Below are 19734 nucleotides of genomic sequence, written 5' to 3' on the forward strand. Positions count from 1 at the left end.
CGCAGAAACAATTACTGATTTGTAATGTGGAAACTTCTTTATGTGGTGTTTTTACCAGTTTTAATCACCTGATCTGTTCCTTATGGTGAGGAAGAGACTTCTGCGGATAATTCAGCCCCTGGTAAATACCTCCTAAACCAGGGATGTCAAACATACGGCCCAGGGGCCAGAACCGGCCCGCCAAAGGGTTGAGTCCGGCTCACTGGATGGATGACCTTGCACACTTAATAGTGATGTACTTGTGAAGGCTGAGAGGTACCAGGTTTTAGGAGCAAGTTAAACACTGAGTAGCTTTCTATGTAAAATGGAACCTCAGAGGCTTTTCCACCCTGACCTTAATACAGTTATTTTCTTTCACTTCAGTTTGGTGTGGTGATGTCAGGATTACGACACGGGAGTGGAAATGTATGGGAAAATGCACATGTAATGACAGTGAGTAGGCAGCTGACTGAATGTGGGAAAAACAGAAATATTGAAATTGCATTCATCCTTCTGAGGACATCATAGGCTGTCATCTGTTTTGTAAATGGATTTGCTTTATATATATATATATATATATATATATATATATATATAGTACTTCTTTAAACAAAAAAAAGGGAAAATGTCAGAGGTGTCTGTTACTGACAGGATATTCGGCAGTGGTTTTACTGCTCTTGCCCACCTGCAATCAAATGGGACTGTATGAGGCCTGTGAAATAAATTGAGTTTGACACTTCTGTCCTGAACACTGAAGAAATCCTGACAAGTTTCAGCTGGTTGCAATCTGCAACTAAATGCTACACTTTACTCATTTAATGCACTCAAGATGCAAGACTCATAAATTAAAACATCCTTATGAGACTAGATCAGTAGCTGACTGCCATGGAATGTGTTTTAGCAAATCCCCCTTTTTTGAATAGACTGAGTTCTGTTGGTTAAATCCTCATATGTCATTCCAGGATGTGCTGAACACTGCACAGTACATCAGGACACAAATAGAACCGCATGCATGATTTACAGGTTCACATGAGGTAACAGCTTTTGTCTCTGCCCAGTGCTGTTCCTAAATCTATCCTGCCCTTTAGACACAGATTACAGAGAGAGCTTTCGGAATTATGTATTTCATGATTAATTGTTGAATATAGTCACATTAACATTCACCTTAATTACTTAAAATATCCGCTTGTGGGTTAATAAAAGCTGCAGCTCATCGCTCCCATTTTCAAAGGCTCTACCCGTGCGTGAGGGCTTGCCGTGACGTCAGCGCGTCTGTCATAGCTCAGCCAATCAGCGCCCACTCTGCGGTGCGGCGCTCCAGGATGATAGAGACCTGAGGGGTCGGTGTTAAGTCATGAACTTCAGTAACTTCTCCACATCCCTCGGTTAAGGTGAGTCTGAATTTAGCTCCGCACTCGCACTTTTCGGCTGTTACGTGTCGGCGGGCTGTGTGCTGGTCCCTCCTGGTGTTATGTGAGCGGACATTACCCAGTTTGAGCGACAGTTGGTGGGTGTAACCCAAACACCACTAGCTACCATTAGCTTAAATTTGGCTGCTCTCCTCGGTTGACTGACGCACGTCGAGCTAACGTAAATACTTTCTGTTAATGTCATTATCGTGGCACGGTTTGTTCGCCTAGCTTAGCGTTGAGACTGGTCTTCTGTGTTCCAGGGTCGGCTAACAGCTCTGGGGTTAGCTTACGGTTTTGTAGTCCCGCTTTGCTACCAGCTAGGGGAGGCTAGTGATGTCAACAAACATGGCAACTTTATTTGCAGAGCTCAGAGCTGGGACGGGCCCTCCGCGGTCTGACTGACTCATAATATACACTTTGCGGAGGATTTTTCACTGCCCAGCTTACTCCAACACAGCGGGGTCAGCCTGGAGGACATTTGCACTAAAACGTTTAAGCAGCAGAGATTTTCACCTGAGCTGCTGCATCTTCCCCCAGAACACCACTGACTCCAAGGAGCTGCAGATGCACTTAAATTATGCAATGAGAACACATTATATATGGAGACACGCAGCTTGGATCTGGTTCAGTAGGTCATGACCAGACAGGACATTTCTCAAGACTTAAATGTCAGGGCTGAGATTCTTGCCAGAGCTAATTTTAGCAATGCTGAGCTGGAGTTGGAAAGGAGAGCAAACTTGCAACCCAAGCCAGACAGACACCAGTGCATGCTCTGACTCCTAATACTCGTTTTTTGACACTTTCAGGACAAAACAGTGAACTGTGCTAAGCTGTATTTTGCACAAGACTATATGATGTCTCTGTGTGAGGCTGTATGGCATGTCAACTCCTCCCAGAGTTACACTACAATAGGTTTTATATTTCCACATGGAGCAGGATGTTAGAGTAGGTTGTGCATTCAAGATAAACAGATTAATCAGATTAATTTTGCCAGGTGCAAAAGAAATAGATTCACTTACCAGTTTATTAGGTACACCTAGCTAAAAATGTATGCAGTCTGTATATAAAAGCCCTGCAATAAGCCCTAGCTTCATGAAGGTTATTATAAAACTGGTATAGCGAGGAGCTGGTTTAACTGCATGGTCGTTTTGGAGGATGCAGTTTGTGGTGCTGTTGAACTGTGTTTTCCATTCAGCCTACCCTCATTGATGTAATGGGGTCAACAAAATAACACCTGTCAGTATAACACATTACAAGTCAACAGCACCGCCACGATTACAGTGTTGAACCTCTCCGATAAAGTTTTAGCTAACACTGAACCTTACAACCGTCAGGACGGTAGGTTTTATTGCATTAGATTGCATTCATTTAGCAACGTGTACCTAATATCGTAGCAACTGAGAGTATGCATTTATTAGAGCTGGACTCAAATATTCAACTATTTGCATTATTGGACTATTTGGTTAGGTATTAGGTTTTCAACTTTAGGATTTGGATATTAGTTTGTTTTCCTCACACACAGGCCTTTGTCAGGCATTGTCTATGATTCAGAGCCTATTATTATGTGCATTTATGTAGGTCTGTAATTTATTCATAGTGAGAAAGTGTCACAAGTTATTATTGTCACAAAAAGTGCATAAATAGGACCTTGTTCAGTCAAGCCCCTTGGGATTAAAAACACACCAAACCTCTTGAAAAAAGTTGCAGCGCTTTGTCATCCATCTGAGAAGGGAGGAAATGTGTGGCTGAGTCGTCTCTGAGTTGTGTTTACCGCCCCACCCCATGGCCAAAAGCTTTGAATATTCGCTGTTGAGTACCACCATAGCTCCAGAGCCCCAAAAAATCTTATTCTGGACAGTCTTATATGTGTGTATTGTTGGTTTGCATGCTAAAGTTCACTTCAAGACTGACCTGCCAAATGCAGGAAAACAAGTTTTACTGGTAAAAATAGTTCAAATACGGTTTCCATAGCTGCCAATGATATTTACACAAATTTTGTATGATGGATCTTTTTTCCTTACTATTGAATTTCCAATTAGATGGCTGTATTTCACCACATGGGAATGACGTTAAGTTTAGTCTAATGCTAGGCTCAATAACCAGGGTGAGGGTTTCTGGTACCTGCTTTCGTGGAGAAGGGAAACGAGTCTAAAGAGGTCGAAACTCCAGTAACACTTGTGTACAGAACAAGTTTATTGTAGGACCAAAGCTCTTACCAGATGGCAAGACTCAGTAACTGTCCAGGGAGCAGAGAAATGAGATGGAAGTTTACAGAAGTTTAGGCTCCTGTAATATTCTCTGGTACACTGGGCAGTTAATCAGCAACTGTTTAAACTGGTGATTTGATTTTATGTGAATTGCTCACGGGCATAATATGTGAACTGTGGCCAACGCAGATGGAGCAAAGTGGAAAATATTGGCCTGAAAAAAATCAAATGTTCTTATTCAAATATTTATGTGTGGTTAGTCGGTGGGGTTATTTAGACACCAAAGCCTCACCTGCATTCACTGCTACTGTCAACCTGTCACTGCATAATCTGTGTTTCACAATGTTTGCTCAATGGCACATGGAGAGACCACTCTGTTCTTTGTAGATGAATGCATCTCATTAAAAGTCCAGCTGTTACGTTCTGTTCTGTTCAGTTGAGTTCAGACAGCTTTATTTATCCCGGAAGGGCAAGTCAGTTTTGCAATCTACCCGGTTTGTACACAAACTCACAGGCAGAAACAAACAGCAAGCAACAGTCGTGATATGTCAGAGATCAATACATGGGCAAAAGATTCACACTGGCACTTTGTGTGGCCCCGTGCACACCGACTCACATGAGGACCAGGCAAAAAATTACACGCTTCAATAAATAATTAGTAAACATAAATAATGTTTGTTTACATCAGTGGTGTATTGTCTGTGTCTACTTGCAGTGCACCTTCAGCCATGCCTGTGACATCTCAGCTGCTCAGGGGTTTGCCCCGTTCCAAGGTTTTGGCCTCCAGTCTGTTACCATGCCAACAACACCAGTCCCATTTAGGACCCATCACTCACCGACCTGCCTCAAGACGGCCTTCTCACATATGGCAGAGCCACCAGCACTCAAGAAGTTACCGGGCAACCTCAGTGCTCCGCAGTTACATCCTCACACCCCCGCAGGTCAACTCGATTCTGAAAGCCAACGAGTACAGCTTCAAGGTGTGTGTGTGTCATTCAGGCAACTAACGCTGCAAATAATGAGTATTTTTGGTGTTGATTAATCCATCGATTATTTTCTTGATTAATGGATTAGTTGTTTGGACTATAAAATGTAAGAAAATGGTGAAAAATTATCTGCATTCCTTAGAGTCCAAGACGACGCCCTCAAATAACTTGTTTCTTCCACAGTCCAAAGATCTTCATTTTACTGTCATAGAGAAGTAAAAAAGAAACAAAAAATATTCACATTTAAGAAGCTGGAATCAAAGGAATTTGAATTTTTCCTTTTAAAAAAATATGTATCTAATTAATTTATTATGAAAATAGTTGGTGATGAATTTAGTAGTCAACAATCTAGTAGCCAAATAATCGTTGCAGCTCTAATGCAAACATAAACAACATGCCCGGCCATCTCTACATTTAAGTTTTCATCTTACGATTTTTATGTGTTGCGGTCCCAGGTGCCGGAGTTCGATGGGAAGAACGTGTCAGCAGTGATGGGTTTTGAGAGTAATCAGCTGCCAGCTAATGCTCCTATAGAAGACCGTCGAAGTGCAGCCACATGCCTGCAGACACGAGGAATGCTGCTGGGTGTGTTTGATGGCCATGCTGGCTGCGCCTGTGCACAGGTAAAGTTGACTCCATACGTGCATTGTTTAAAGTGTGATTAAATTATCTGCTACGGTCCTCATATCCACTCTGTACTCATGATACATAACAAGGGACTTGTTTTACTTGGGGACCTCTATTAATTTGTAATAACTGCAGAGGTTGTCTGTGATGTTAATCCCACGTGAACCTGCCATATCCGTAATTTGTCAAGTAAGATTTCCACCTAAAATAACCACAGACACAGAGGTCATGTGATAATATTAGTCCTGCACAAACTGGCATCTCAGTGATTTTGGGTCGTATTTAGATTTTTTATTTTCCCCGCAATTTCAGCCTCTTCCCTTTGCGAGAACTATGGAAGCTGCGTTGGCAATTAGAAATGAAAGTTTTGACATCATTTTGGGTGCAGGAGGCTCATCTCATGACAGCATGATCATGCATTGCAAAAAGAGGTAACTGAAATCATGACAAGATCAGAATTTTGAAAGATGATGAAAGGGATGACGTGACAGTGTTGCAGAGCCAGTCCTGTTTGTTTAACCCACATTTTCAAAAGGAAAAAAAAGGAGGTTAGCGCTGTACTGTGTGCATCATGACCGGGAATGTGCCACGTGAAACACAGATACGGGGCAGTGAAGAGAAATCACATAAGGTTCCCAGGTAGTGCTAGCTCTGTATGAATAGGGCTTTATTCTGCAACATTTTGAAACATGGCGCATGCTTAGAAAAGCCTGAAGCACTAAACATTAATTTTGTAAGCATTATAAACAGGCTGGTTGGAGGAACAGGAATATTTACACTTTCTACATACACGTTTCTACTATATGGTTATTAAAGCTTGTCCAGTAATTGGAACAATTTAAACTTTTGATGCTGAGATGTTAGAAGTCGCATATTTAAAGATCTATTTACAAAATAACTTTATATGTATTTTCATTTCTATACACTGTTGCACTGACAGTATTTTCCCGTCTCTCCTCCTCTCTGGCAGGCGCTGAGTGAGAGGTTATTCTACTACATAGCAGTGTCTCTGCTGCCCCACAATACACTGTGTGAGCTGGAGGCAGCGGTGGAGTCCGGCAGGGCCCTCAGTCCCATCCTGCAGTGGCACAAACACCCCAACGACTACTTCAGCAGGGAGGCTCAGACTCTCTACTTCAACAGCCTCCGAACATACTGGCAGGAGTTAATAGATCTCACCAGGTCAGCAGACAATTCACGGCTAAGTATACACAACAGCAAAAATGCAGGCTTCTTCCTAAACTCCAGTGAGGCTACCATGTTATTGACAGCTGGGGGTGCCTTCACTTGACAAGTTTTTTGGCTTTTACTAACTTTTGAAGCTGGTTTCATCTGTACCTTGTAGCAACACGCCCACACCAACACAGGCCCGTCTGTTGTTTTGCCAATAGTGCTGCTGTTGTTGCTATCTGTCCTTGACCTGTGGATTCCTCTTTCTTTCTGTGCTTCACACATAACTGCTCTCTCTCAATGTTTTCAGCCCAGGCGAAGTCCCAGACACCCGCGAGGCACTGCTGAATGCCTTCAAGAGGCTGGACAATGACATTTCTCTGGAGGCTCAGGTAGGAACTGTCTGCTGTCTTAAAAGGACAGTTCACCCAAAAATCAAAAATATATTTTTTTTCCTACCTGTAGTGCTTTTTATCACTCTAGATTGTTTTGGTATAATACATATATAATGGAACTAGGTGGTACTCAGCTCGTGGTGCTCAAAGCACCAGTAAATACATTTGGAAAACTCAACAGCATTGTCTCTTTCCAGAAATCATGACCCAGTTACTCAAGATAACCCACAGACCTTGTTGTGAGCAGCTTCATGTAGGAACTATTTTCCTTCTACCTAACTACACCCACCAACCGTATGACCACGCAGACAGAAGCATGCATCTACTCGTGGATGAGAGGCTCGTGCTTGTGACAGTGCGAGATGGAAACTTTAAAAGCGCGCCCCTCCTGTAATGTTAGCTAGCTCAGTGGTGCTAGGTGAGCTAGCAGTAAATGCACACTTCCTTCTGCGTGGTGATAAGGTTGGTGAGTGTAGCTAGGTAAAAAGACAACAGTCTTGACTTTCTAAATTATCTTTTAAATTGATAAATATCACGTGTAATTAATGGCACTATTCAAACAGGATCAAACAAATATTTGTCTCTCATTATCATCATTAACCATCATACATATTACTTTCATAATGAGGTCTGATGGTGGTCCACTGGGAGGGGAGGGAGTTTGCCTCTCAATTAGGGGTGTTCTTGGTCTAGGCTCTTCTTCCTTGATAGAATATGTAGTGAATTTGTAGCATCACCTCTCCAGTGTATTGTAGACAGTGCAAGGACAAACCACAATGCTAGATTGATTGGAATACTTATATAAGTATATATATATATATCAATTTCTAAGGGTGTCACTTCCCTTCTGTTTTTTGGAAACACTTCTCATTTTCTACTCTGTTTATAAGCTGCTTGGTTTTTGCAACAGTCCCTGTAAATATAAAACACTTTACAATCAGATGAAAACGTCTGCCGTTTTCTAGAGTAGATAAAAGTATATTTGATCCTAAATACAGTGTAACCTCCAAGTCCTGATTCTTCAACTGGGGGTCCGTGACCACCAGGGGTCCTCAGAGTTATTGCAGGGGGGTCACTTAATTATAGTTTAATCATTTTTACTTATTTATGACATAAATCCAATATATTTTGCCTTTGCAAAAAACTGTTTTTGTGGAAGTGGAGTTTCCTCCCTCACGTACCTGAAGAGCAAATACAGGTCAAGACTGCAGCCTGAGGCTAATATGGCCCTCTGCCTGACAACCTCCACCTGCCTAGTTAATATGCAACTCAGTTTTATGTAGGACGGGGTCCCTGCTTCATCTCTGTTTCAGCTAACAGGACTCCCTGCTCCAAGTTGTTCACGTCTGTATGACAGTATTAAATGTCTATCTTAGTTTGGGCAGTTGCCATTTGTACAGGTTGTCACACAAAACTGTCACTTGTACAGAACGTCTGAGTTTCAAATGCAACACGACGTTGCACATGGTCACAAAGTCGGCATTAATGCAGGCTCACTGGTTGGAGGGTTACATAACCCACTTCAGCTCCCTGCTAATTGGTTTGGGGGGGGGGACACTTAATGTGGTGGACCTTCCACGTGCACATGAAAGTGGAGTAGCAGTGAGAAGGCAGAGGGTGTAGGGGGTGGTTTGGGAACGGCCCCAAGTAATTGATACTCATGTCTGAGTCAAATTGCAAGTCATTAAATTTGTTCTGAGTGCAGGACGTCAGTGCAGTCGCATGCATTAAGATGCATATTGAATATCACCTCTGCCATGTGGCAGCTGTGCCAAATAATAAGAAGAGCATCCAAATTTAAACTTTTATGGATTAAAGAGGAGCTCAGGTGTCACTGCCTCTACATGTAATTTAAACCATGTGCCACATCCTGTCTGGAAGCTCACAGTGTCATACTGCCACACAGGTTGGAGACCCGAATGCCTTCCTGCACTACTGGGTCCTGAGAGTGGCCTTTTCTGGAGCAACAGCATGCGTGGCTCACATCGATGGATCAGACCTGTAAGGAGGATAAATACATGCACACACGTCCCTGTCAGTGTGTCAATAACACATCTCAGCCTTGATTCTTCTCCTCTCTGTTTCTAAAGGTATATAGCCAATGCAGGAGACGCTCGGGCGGTGTTGGGAGTGCAGGAGGAGGATGGTTCATTCAGCGCGCTCACACTCTCTAATGACCACAGTGCCCAGAATGAGGATGAGGTGGCTCGGATACGAAGTGAACACCCTCCATCAGAGAGGAAGACAGTTATCAGACAGGTAATACACCTCCTGATTTGCTCACTTTAGTCGTTGTTGCAGCGTTTATTAAAACCTCTTCCTCTCTTTCTAATGTTTTCTTAATCAGGAACGCTTGCTCGGCCTCCTCATGCCGTTCCGTGCATTTGGGGATGTGAAGTTTAAGTGGAGTATTGAACTGCAGAAGTGTGTGTTGGAGTCCGGACCCGATCAGCTCCATGAAAATGAGCACACCAAGTTCATCCCTCCGAACTACCACACACCCCCCTACCTGACCGCCGAGCCAGAGATCACGTACCACAAACTGCGGCCACAGGATCGCTTCATGGTGAGAGCAAACAAATCCTCTCCATACTTTTTCCATAATACAGCGATGCTTAACATCATTTCCAAAAAGGAGAAATTAATGACCATTTTGTTTCCGCTTTTTTCACAAATTTAAAAAAATATATCCATCATTAGAAGTTGCAATTTCTATAGATCATCTTTCAACAACCTGTGCAGCTGCTTGAATCTCTTTTAAAGTTTGGAGTGGACGACTGTTTCCCAGAGTGGTATGAACAGCGATAAATCGCTGAATTAATTGAAATACGGCCGACAATTTGGAGGTCTGGAATCAGGCTGGGAGGTCTCAGCCCTCTCCTAAATGCTAGAATAATATTAGGAGACATTATGGATCTGGCATTTCTCTTTTAGATGGGAAACAATAAAGGGACAGTTCAAATCAAAAATGCCTCAGGGTTTCCGCAGGTCCTTAAAAAGTCTTAAATGTCTTAAATACAATGTTATAAATATCAGGCTTTACAGTCATGTGAGGTCTTATTGTGACAGACATTTTTATCTTATTTAGTTTAGCCACCTTTTTATTTCTTTTTGTCAAATGAGTCAAGCTCTTCTATGTGAAAGTCCACATTTCTGATGTTACAAGTCTTTAAACCTACCACTGAACATAATGCTGTCTTTTTTCCTTATACTTGCACTTGTTGGCAAAATGAAGATTAACCTAACTCACTCTAATAACCATTTTCCTACATAAAACCTACCTCTGCACAGGACCACACAAACTACTTAAGTTTCTATTTACTTGCAGCGGTTGAATAAGATTATTTGTCCAAAAATCAGTCTTAAATTTGGTTAGAAATATAATATATATATATATATATATATATATATATATATATATATATATATATATATATATATATAAAAATTGAAAAATAAATTGAAAAATAAAAATAAGCACCCCTTTTTGATTTTTTTTTTTTTTAAACGGTAAAACGTGTCTTTTTCAGAGGCACTATCCAGCTTCTAGGCTCATGATTGCATGTTGTTTGGCATACTTTATTATCTCTCTGGTTAGTGTGAATTAAGGGCTGTATGACCTTTGCAGACAAAGACTGTATTTGTGAAGAAAGAATTTCCAGTTGCAGTATTTCTTAAAGTGGACATGGAGTGTTTTGTAATGAAGCTCATTTAATGATGTCACTCTTGGCATAATGTGAGTGACATGGCTAATCTGTTACAATCAATTGTGAGTCAGACTTCTCTCTGTCTGTCCCTGCAGGTGATTGGCTCTGACGGCCTCTGGGAGACCCTCCACAGACAGGAGGTGGTTCGTATCGTGGGGGAGTATTTAACAGGGGTGCACCAGCGTCAGCCCCTCAAAGTCGGAGGCTACAAAGTCACCCTGGGACAGATGCAGGGGCTGCTCGAAGAGAGAAAGGCCCGCGTGTCTTCAGCTTTCGAGGATCAGAACTCAGCGACCCACCTGATGCGCCACGCGGTGGGGAACAACGAATTTGGCACGGTCGACCACGAGAGGCTGTCGAAAATGCTCTCGCTGCCCGAGGAGCTGGCTCGCATGTACCGCGATGACATCACCATTATCATCTGTCAGTTCAACCCCCATGTGATCGGAGCACAGAGACAGGACGAGCAGTCCTGAGCTGCATAAAAGCCATCCACTGAAGCATACTCACACTTCTGTGTAACCTTAGATCTACGTACGAGCACACTCTGTGGACAAACAGGCCATATTGAGAAAATATCTGTCCAGCGGTCGGAATGAATCATTTTAACTCTATTTATGTACAGGATTTGTATGTTTGTATGCAGTCACGAGAACGTCAAGTTCCTCATGAAGTCCAAAGATCTTCGTTGGATCGGAGTCTCTTCTACAACATGCTGCAAATATCCTCTGGTAACCGTTTCATACTCACTTCTCTGCGTGGCTGATAAAATGCTGTTACAAACTGATTTTTGTGCCAAAATATTCAACCTCTTCGTCTGCAAAGACTCGACGCCGGGGTTGAAATTACAGAGATTCCAAAGAGGGTGAAGGTTGGGATTTTACAAGTAAAGAGGCCGTGACTGATGCAGCACTGACTCGACCTCCTCCCTCTGACCCCCTTTACACCTGGCATTAAAATGCATTTTGGGTGATCGGGTCTCAATCAGAGAGAGCTTGACCAGAAGTACAGGTGTAAATGCACATACGTTGAGGACTGATTATGATCCGGATGTGGTCAGGGATGCATCGTGACTACCTGAAAACGTAATTGCAACTGCATTTTAAGTCCACATACAACAACTACATGGGAACGGGGTAGCACCGGCTCTCCTTCACTTGATGCTGAAGCTGCGAGGCACACAGTGGTCTCTCTCTCATCTCTCATTTATTTTCCCTTTGCGTTCAAAAATAGCTGCATTCATTTCAAACGTTGTGACAGGTGCTGCCACATACGTCCATGTGTCCTTTATGTTGACATAGATACATCCACTAGATGGTGCTAGAAGGCAGAATCAAAGGGTCATGACAACAAAGAGGTTGTATAATAATGTACCTTTTAACGAAGGCAGCATTGTAGATGGCAGCGATTTACATGGCCATATTATGACACATGGCCGGAGAATTCTTTTCACTGTAGAATCAATCTGTTTGGTTCTGCCATTTTTAAAAAGTCTTCGTCATGTCCTATAGTTGTATCTCATTCAAACTACGCTACACTGCCCCCATGATTTCTGGTGGTATGGCTCTGTTTTGTCCAAATCTGTCAGCTTTCGGAAAACATGCAAAAATACAGACGAAGTTACCTTCTAACTCTTCCTGACTGGCTCCATAGCAAAGATTTTTTTAAAAATAATTGTTTTATTTTTACACCAGTATTGGCTACGAAAACCGCAGAAAATATGATGTGAGCCCTGTGTCATTTTAGTTAGTTTTTTAATTTTTAAAATAAAAATATTTTTTAAAATTCTTATCCTAATAATAGTTGACAGGGGCCTATTTGGACTTGGTTCAGTTGTTTGAGCCCGACAGAGCGATCAGGTCTAGATGTGGACACTTGTGACGCATATTAACACCAGATTTCAATGTAATCAAGTTAAATCATAGTTGGGCACAATCTGGAGACAAAACACATTGTAATGCGAGGTGTAAAAGGGATCTCTCATATGGACTCTAACTGGCCTCTGCCATTATAACCCCAACGCTCTTCTTGTGCAGTCTGGTTTTGTTGTTTGCATCCCAGGCACACTCTCTCTCACCTTCCAGGCTGCTCCTGCATCTGTTACAACACAGCACTGTTGCATCTGTTCGTTTTTACGTCTTCGTTTAAGTCATTGTATGATATATTCTTAGCACTGTCCAAACATACTCGTTTTGTTCTGCATTTACACGTCAGTCTGTGACGTTTACTCCAGCACTCTGGGTTTCAGGTGACACAGTAACTATCAGGTTTCGGTGCTGACTTTGAGCTCTCCACAGACACATTGAATAAAATGAAAGTTTGTTGTTCTTTTCCCACGCTTTGTGGATTTAAAGGGATGTGTGTGTATGTGTGTGTGTGTGTGTGTGTATAGAGTTTCTCTTGCCTTATGTTATTTTTTTTCTGATGGGTCATTAGCACTTAACAGTTGGTTACAGTTTGGGGTGTTATTACTCATGACAGCCATGGTGAAAGCAGAAGCAGCCCATTCTCCTGATACTCTCCAGTTAAACACTAATGATGGGGTCGTATCGGTGTGTGTATATGTGTATTTAAAATGTAAAAAGAAGCTGTTTGAATATTAAATATTATTTATTCAGCTTTTGCAGCATGTTACACGTCTTTATCTACAGTTTTATGTATAAATTGTAACTTATGTGGGTTAAGTTTTGTATATGGAATGGTTTAATAAAACACTGATATACACCACGTGGTACTGTTGTCGTTGTTGTGTGTTTTGGTTGACGCAGGCAGGCAGCGGTGGACATGTTGTAACATCTCTTAACACAATGACCCGCTAATCTCGACCCACTGGAAGGTCAGTGTGCGTAAGGCTGCAGCTGTGGCGTCAGCTGGTGAGTCATATGTCAGCACTCAGTGAGTTCAGTGTTACGTGTGTCAGTGACCTGTTATGAGTGGTGAACTATAACAAACAGTACAGTGATTTTTGATTGTTGGTATTTTTTTAAAGAAATGTTTCTTGCAAAGTTTAAGCTTTTCAAGTGTGACAATTTCCTACTTTTTTGTCTTAAAGGGACAGTTCACCCCAAAATTAAGAGCACATAATTTTTCCTTTACCTGTAGTGCTATTTATCAGCCTCGATTGTTTTGGTGTGAGCTGTCGAGTGTTGGAGATACCAGCCGTGAAGACGTCTGCCTTCTCTTAAATGTAATGGAGCTAGATGGCACTCAGCTTGGGGTGCTCTAAGTGTCAAAAAATACATTTTAAAAAAACTCAACAGCAATGTCTCTTTCCAGGAATCATGACCGTGTTACTCAAGATAATCCACAGACCTTGTTGTGAGCAGTTTCATGAAGGAACTATTTTCTTTCGACCAACCTACACCCACCAACTGTATCACTGCGCAGAAGGAAGCGTGCATCTGCTCATGGACGAGGGGTTCGTGCCCATGACAGTGTGAGATGTAAACAATAATTGCGTCCTCCTCAGCTGAGCTCTAACGTTAGCTAGCTCAGTGGTGCGAGGTGAGCTAGCATTAGATGCATGTTTCTTTCTAAGCAGTGATACAGTTGGTGGGTGTAGTTTGGTAGACTGAAAATAGTTTCTACATGAAACTGCTCTCAACAAGGTCTGTGGATCATCTTGAGTAACCGGGTCATGATTTCTGGAAAGAGACATTGCTGTTGAGTTTTTTCAAATGTATTTTTTGGTGTGTTGAGCACCGCAAGCTGAGTGCCATCTAGTTCCATTATATTGGAGGGAAGGCAACTGACACCAAAGCAATCCAGACTGATAAATTGCAGATTACAGTAAAAATATATGTATTTTTGATTATGGGGTGAAGTGTCCCTTTAAATTACAGTCAAGTAAATAATTATGTGCAAAGTGTGAAATGTGACGGGAATTTCTCTCCAGTTTCTGACATTCTACAAACCAAACAAGTGAGGAAATTATCACGGAGACAATTGGCATGATCCATAATGAAATTATCATTATTTACATTCCACAATAAAAAATGTAAAAATGACAACTGTATAGTGCTGCTTACACGTTGACGCTTTGGCATTAACTATCTAATGATATAACAGTGTAACACTCTCAAGGGCAGTGGAAGAAGAAGCACTCAGGTCTTTCATTTCAGTAAAAAATAGCAGTACTACAATATTAAAAGACTGTGCTACAAGTAAAATACCTGCATTCAAAACTTTACCTAAGTAAAATTGTAAAATTGTTAGCATCAAAATGTACTAAAAGTTACAATAAATTAAAGTACTCATTAAGCAGACTTGCCAAGAATAAAATGTATGTTATGTTACTGGGTTATAATTATTTATGCATTAACGTGTAAACAGCTGGTAAAGATGGAGATGGAATTTTAATTAGAATTTTCTGCACTGATTACTTCTACTTTTACTACTTAAAGCACATGATCCTGGTGATACTTACGTACTTTAAACCCAATAACATTCTCAATGCATGACTTTTATTTGTAATGGAGTTTTTTTTTCCACTGTGGTAGTGCTACTTTTACTTCCCACACCACTAACAGTGACACCACAGGCAACACAGACACAGTTGTTTGATCCATGAAGTTACTCTCTGGAGACAGTCACCCGCCACTAGATGGCGCTGCAGTATCAGACAGGACAGTGTCTCACAGAGGAGGTTTGACTATGATGAAAACACTGACATCAGCTGTATGATATATCTACTAACAACTTACTTATAGGGTGTAAATGTAAAGAAAAGTAAGGATTAAATATATTGTTTTGTCTATTCACCTAACTGTGGATAAGAAAAACATCTGCTGGGAATATAAATTGTCTGGTTTTCCATTAAAGTATAACCTCTTTCGAATAATATCTTCCTTACTAATACAGCATAATAAACAGCCAAGTTGATTTTGAAGTTATTTTAAAACATGAATTATTTACAGGCATCACCCACAAAGTATTATATTATGATTTTTTATGTTTTAAGAACATTGTAAATCTGTTTTTAAAAAGTAAAAATGAAACTTCAAACTGTCTCATTATGAAGGATCTATGTAAATGACCAAAAATACCCTCACATGGCTCCAGATAACAGCACACGGTGAATAGTGCAGACTGTATTAATAACGTCCTGTCTTCATTTGCAAATAAAACTTTTATACATGTTTCCTGTTGTGCCACAAATGGTCACAGGAAACTTTACTTTAAGTCAACATCTCTTTTTGATCGTCATCGTGATGACTGGACACTTGCTGTGTTTGGTTTATAGGTGACATTCAGTGAGTTACTGGAAATAAACACAACATTTTGGTCAGCTGTACGCCTCATTTCCGCTGCAGCACAGATGTTTTTCCAGATCTAGTCCATAACAGCAGCCTGAATGACATTTGCTTATGGAATTTGTTTACATGCTTAGACTTTTCCGTTGGATTAAGACGCGGGATGTGTAATAAAATCACCCCACATAAAATGACTGTCTGATGTGTTTCAACAGAGGAGAGCTCAACACCTAATTTATTTAAAGTGATCCACCACTTGGGGCAGTCACAGCTGGTCAGGCTGTGCTGTGGAAAATGATATGACAGCATTGTTTTTATCCACACAGAATAAAATAACTGGCATTTAAAACCACTTTTGGTTAAATTTTAAAAGCAGAGTTGATCTGTTGATCATTTTACAAAGAACAGAGATGGTCTCTTTGAAGTAGAAACACTCATAAATCTACAAAATGTTGGTAATAAATGAGATTGATGTTTGATGTTCCAATTTGAAGTTTACTGCAGGGTCAAGGAAAAGGGCGGTTTAGCTACTACCGAATAAAACATATTTTTTAAAAGATGAATAAAGACTTTCAAATATCATAATAAATAAATAAAAGTCTGCACAAAAAATGAGAAAAAATGGATTATAAAAGGTAAGACATTAATTTCCAGAATATATTTTTCAAAGTTATACATTTATTTGATAACACTTTACAATAACCACCATTTAGAAATGGTAAATGCTAGTTACTTAAGCTTAAGTTATTTTACTGTTAACAAACAATGAAATTAAAATATTTAAAAAAATAAATAAATATCAATAATGCTATAATTAATGGTATTTTAACTTTTTATTGTTGCACACAATTATAACATTTTATTAACTATATTAAAATGGTTATTTTTTTGGTTTATAAAAGTCTGTAAACATTATTTGGGTGGCCATAAAGTTGCATTTTGTAGAAATGCACTGCACAGTTTTTATTAAACATTTAACAAGGTATTAAAAATTATCAGTTATAACTTTATAATAGCCATACAATAATGTTAATAGACAGTTTACAAACCAATTATTAACCATTAACCAATACTTAACATAGTTAATAAAGTGTTGTAAATGATAAACTGTTAAAATGAAATATACTGAACAAAAAACACTTTTGTTTTTGCTCCCATTTTTCATGAGCTGAACTCAAAGATCTAAAACATTTTCTATACACACAAAAGACCATTTCCCTCAAATATTGTTCACAAATCTGTCTAAATCTGTGTTAGTAGCACTTAGCACTTCTCCTTTGCCGAGATAATCCATCCCACCTCACAGGTGTGGCATATCAAGATGCTGATTAGACAGCATGATTATTGCCTTAGGCTGGCCACAATAAAAGCCCACTCTGAAATGTGCAGTTTTATCACACAGCACAATGCCACAGATGTCGCAAGTTTTGAGGGAGCGTGCAATTGGCATGCTGACTGCAGGAATGTCCACCAGAGCTGTTGCCCGTGAATTGAATGTTCATTTCTCTACCGTAAGCCATTTCCAAAGGCGTTTCAGACAATTTGGCAGTACATCCAACCGGCCTCACAACCGCAGACCACGTGTAACCACACCAGCCCAGGACCTCCACATCCAGCATGTTCACCTCCAAGATCGTCTGAGACCAGCCACCCAGACAACTGCTGCAACAATCGGTTTGCATAACCAAAGAATTTCTGCACAAACTGTCAGAAACCGTCTCAGGGAAGCTCATCTGCATGCTTGTCGTCCTCATCGGGGTCTCGACCTGATTGCAGTTCATCATCTTAACTGACTTGAGTGGGCAAATGCTCACATTCGATGGCGTCTGGCACGTTGGAGAGGTGTTCTCTTCACGGATGAATCCTGGTTTTCACTGTTCAGGGCAGATGGCAGACAGCGTGTGTGGTGTCGTGTGGGTGAGCGGTTTGCTGATGTCAACGTTGTGGATCGAGTGGCCCATGGTGGTGGTGGGGTCATGGTATGGGCAGGCGTATGTTATGGACAACGAACACAGGTGCATTTTATTGATGGCATTTTGAATGCACAGAGATACCGTGACGAGATCCTGAGGTCCATTGCTGTGCCATTCATCCACGACCATCACCTCATGTTGCAGCATGATAATGCACGGCCCCATGTTGCAGGGATCTGTACACAATTCCTGGAAGCTGAAAACATCCCAGTTCTTGCATGGCCAGCATACTCACCGGACATGTCACCCATTGAGCATGTTTGGGATGCTCTGGATCGGCGTATACGACAGCGTGTTCCAGTTCCTGCCAATATCCAGCAACTTGGCACAGCCATTGAAGAGGAGTGGACCAACATTCCACAGGCCACAATCAACAACCTGATCAACTCTATGCGAAGGAGGTGTGTTGCACTGCATGAGGCAAATGGTGGTCACACCAGATACTGACTGGTTTTCTGACCCCCCCTCCCAGACCCTCCCAGTAAAGCAAAACTGCACATTTTAGAGTGGCCTTTTATTGTGGCCAGCCTAAGGCACACCTGAGCAATAATCATGCTGTCTAATCAGCATCTTGATATGCCACACCTGTGAGGTGGGATGGATTATCTCGGCAAAGGAGAAGTGCTCACTAACACAGATTTAGACAGATTTGTGAACAATATTTGAGGGAAATGGTCTTTTGTGTATGTAGAAAAAGTTTTAGATCTTTGAGTTCAGCCCATGAAAAATGGAAGCAAAAACAAGTGTTGTGTTTTCATTTTTGTAAATTATAATGTTACCAATTACTAAATACCAATAACTGTCTTTTCATTGATTGTTAACAGTAAAATACTATCAACCAAAGTTTAATTAACTAACAGTTTACCAGTTATAAAGTGTTAACATGGAGTTTACCTTCTTTCCCCCCACACGTTGCATCACTAACGACCACAGGACTGAGCGGTTACTTATATATACATGATATAATAGTTTCACATTTTTACTTCCGCAACATATTTATGTAACTGTGTAAATAATCTCTTGGAGTGCGCTGTGTGCTGTGTACAGTATGTACTATGTACATTGTACTAATGTGTTCTGGATCCAAGCCAGATGCTAAGCTCTTGAGGTCACTGTGTTATGTTTGCATTATTGTCTTTGTCTGTTGTAAAGCAGAAAAAAATGCTCTTCAAATACGATTGCAATAAATTGGTTGACAGATGTATGACTAACACGTTTTTGACTTGGTGACTTGGTTTTTTAATTGTGGGCCATATACAGAAAAATATAAGAAGATATGGACCAAACAATATTGAATGTATAGTTTTTAACCAGTTACACAGAAAATTAGTTTTTCTAGACCAGAAAAGTGCATTTGCTGTAGAAAATCAATCTTTTGTTAAAATTACTATGCAACATTACGAAATATTATTGATTGATATGACAGTGGTTGCCTGGTGCCAACATATTACAAAAAGTATTTCTATATCTTCTGTCCTTTCAGGTCCACCACCATGTTTACTGAGGGAAATGAGAGTACCTCGGGGATGACGCTTCTCTGTAGTCCAAGGCGGAAGTTAGCATCGTGCTGTTTCCCTCGTCAAAATGCCTACAGACTTTTCCATTGGACTTTGAATTACTAAAGAAAATAAGCTTTGTGGCAAACATAAGTTCATGCTGAGTAAATCAGAACCAAGTTTTCATTAATGTGTAGCCTATTTCTCGCCCAAAATGTTTCCAAAAAGATATATTAGCTTACCGTTTAACAGTAATTCAGGATCGTTTGTTACTAGCCGGCCGCCATCTTGTTTCCTGTGGGATAAACAGCTCCTCACCTACAAGTGGAAGTTGGTTCGCTGTTGTGCAAAGCATTCTGGTTGTTGTAGGTTTTCTAGCCATTCCCCTCGATTTTCTCTGATCGTGTAGCACCAATTTTAAAAAGTATTTCTACTGCACAGACAGCCTAGTTTCATGAAAAGACAATTTTTCCAGCAGTGAAGCACTTTTTAAGAATTTTCTTAACACAGAAAGAAACACTAATATCTTC

The 19734-nt window shown here is 40.7% G+C and overlaps 1 protein-coding gene across 1 annotated transcript; it reads left to right on the plus strand.

Annotated features, from left to right (window-relative positions):
* The first annotated feature begins 1270 nt into the window (after positions 1-1270).
* Positions 1271-13203, plus strand: pdp1 (pyruvate dehydrogenase phosphatase catalytic subunit 1). Its single transcript, XM_049584084.1, has 9 exons — positions 1271-1370; positions 4314-4578; positions 5040-5207; positions 6182-6393; positions 6692-6773; positions 8683-8777; positions 8867-9035; positions 9124-9342; positions 10579-13203. The coding sequence occupies exons 2-9, from the start codon at positions 4327-4329 to the stop codon at positions 10957-10959; spliced, it is 1578 nt and encodes a 525-aa protein (XP_049440041.1). The 5' UTR covers positions 1271-1370; positions 4314-4326; the 3' UTR covers positions 10960-13203.
* Positions 13204-19734: the final 6531 nt, after the last annotated feature.

Source organism: Epinephelus fuscoguttatus, linkage group LG8, assembly GCF_011397635.1.
Source record: "Epinephelus fuscoguttatus linkage group LG8, E.fuscoguttatus.final_Chr_v1".
In the NCBI taxonomy this organism is placed as follows: Eukaryota; Metazoa; Chordata; class Actinopteri; order Perciformes; family Serranidae; genus Epinephelus; species Epinephelus fuscoguttatus.

What these genes read in the sequence shown, in the direction of transcription:
- pdp1 (XM_049584084.1), top strand. Translation starts at nt 4,327, where the DNA reads ATGCCTGTGACATCTCAGCTGCTCAGGGGTTTGCCCCGTTCCAAGGTT. An exon ending in CCAACGAGTACAGCTTCAAG is followed by an intron (nt 4,579 to 5,039) that starts GTGTGTGTGTGT and finishes TTGCGGTCCCAG; the next exon opens with GTGCCGGAGTTCGATGGGAA. An exon ending in CACATCGATGGATCAGACCT is followed by an intron (nt 8,778 to 8,866) that starts GTAAGGAGGATA and finishes CTGTTTCTAAAG; the next exon opens with GTATATAGCCAATGCAGGAG.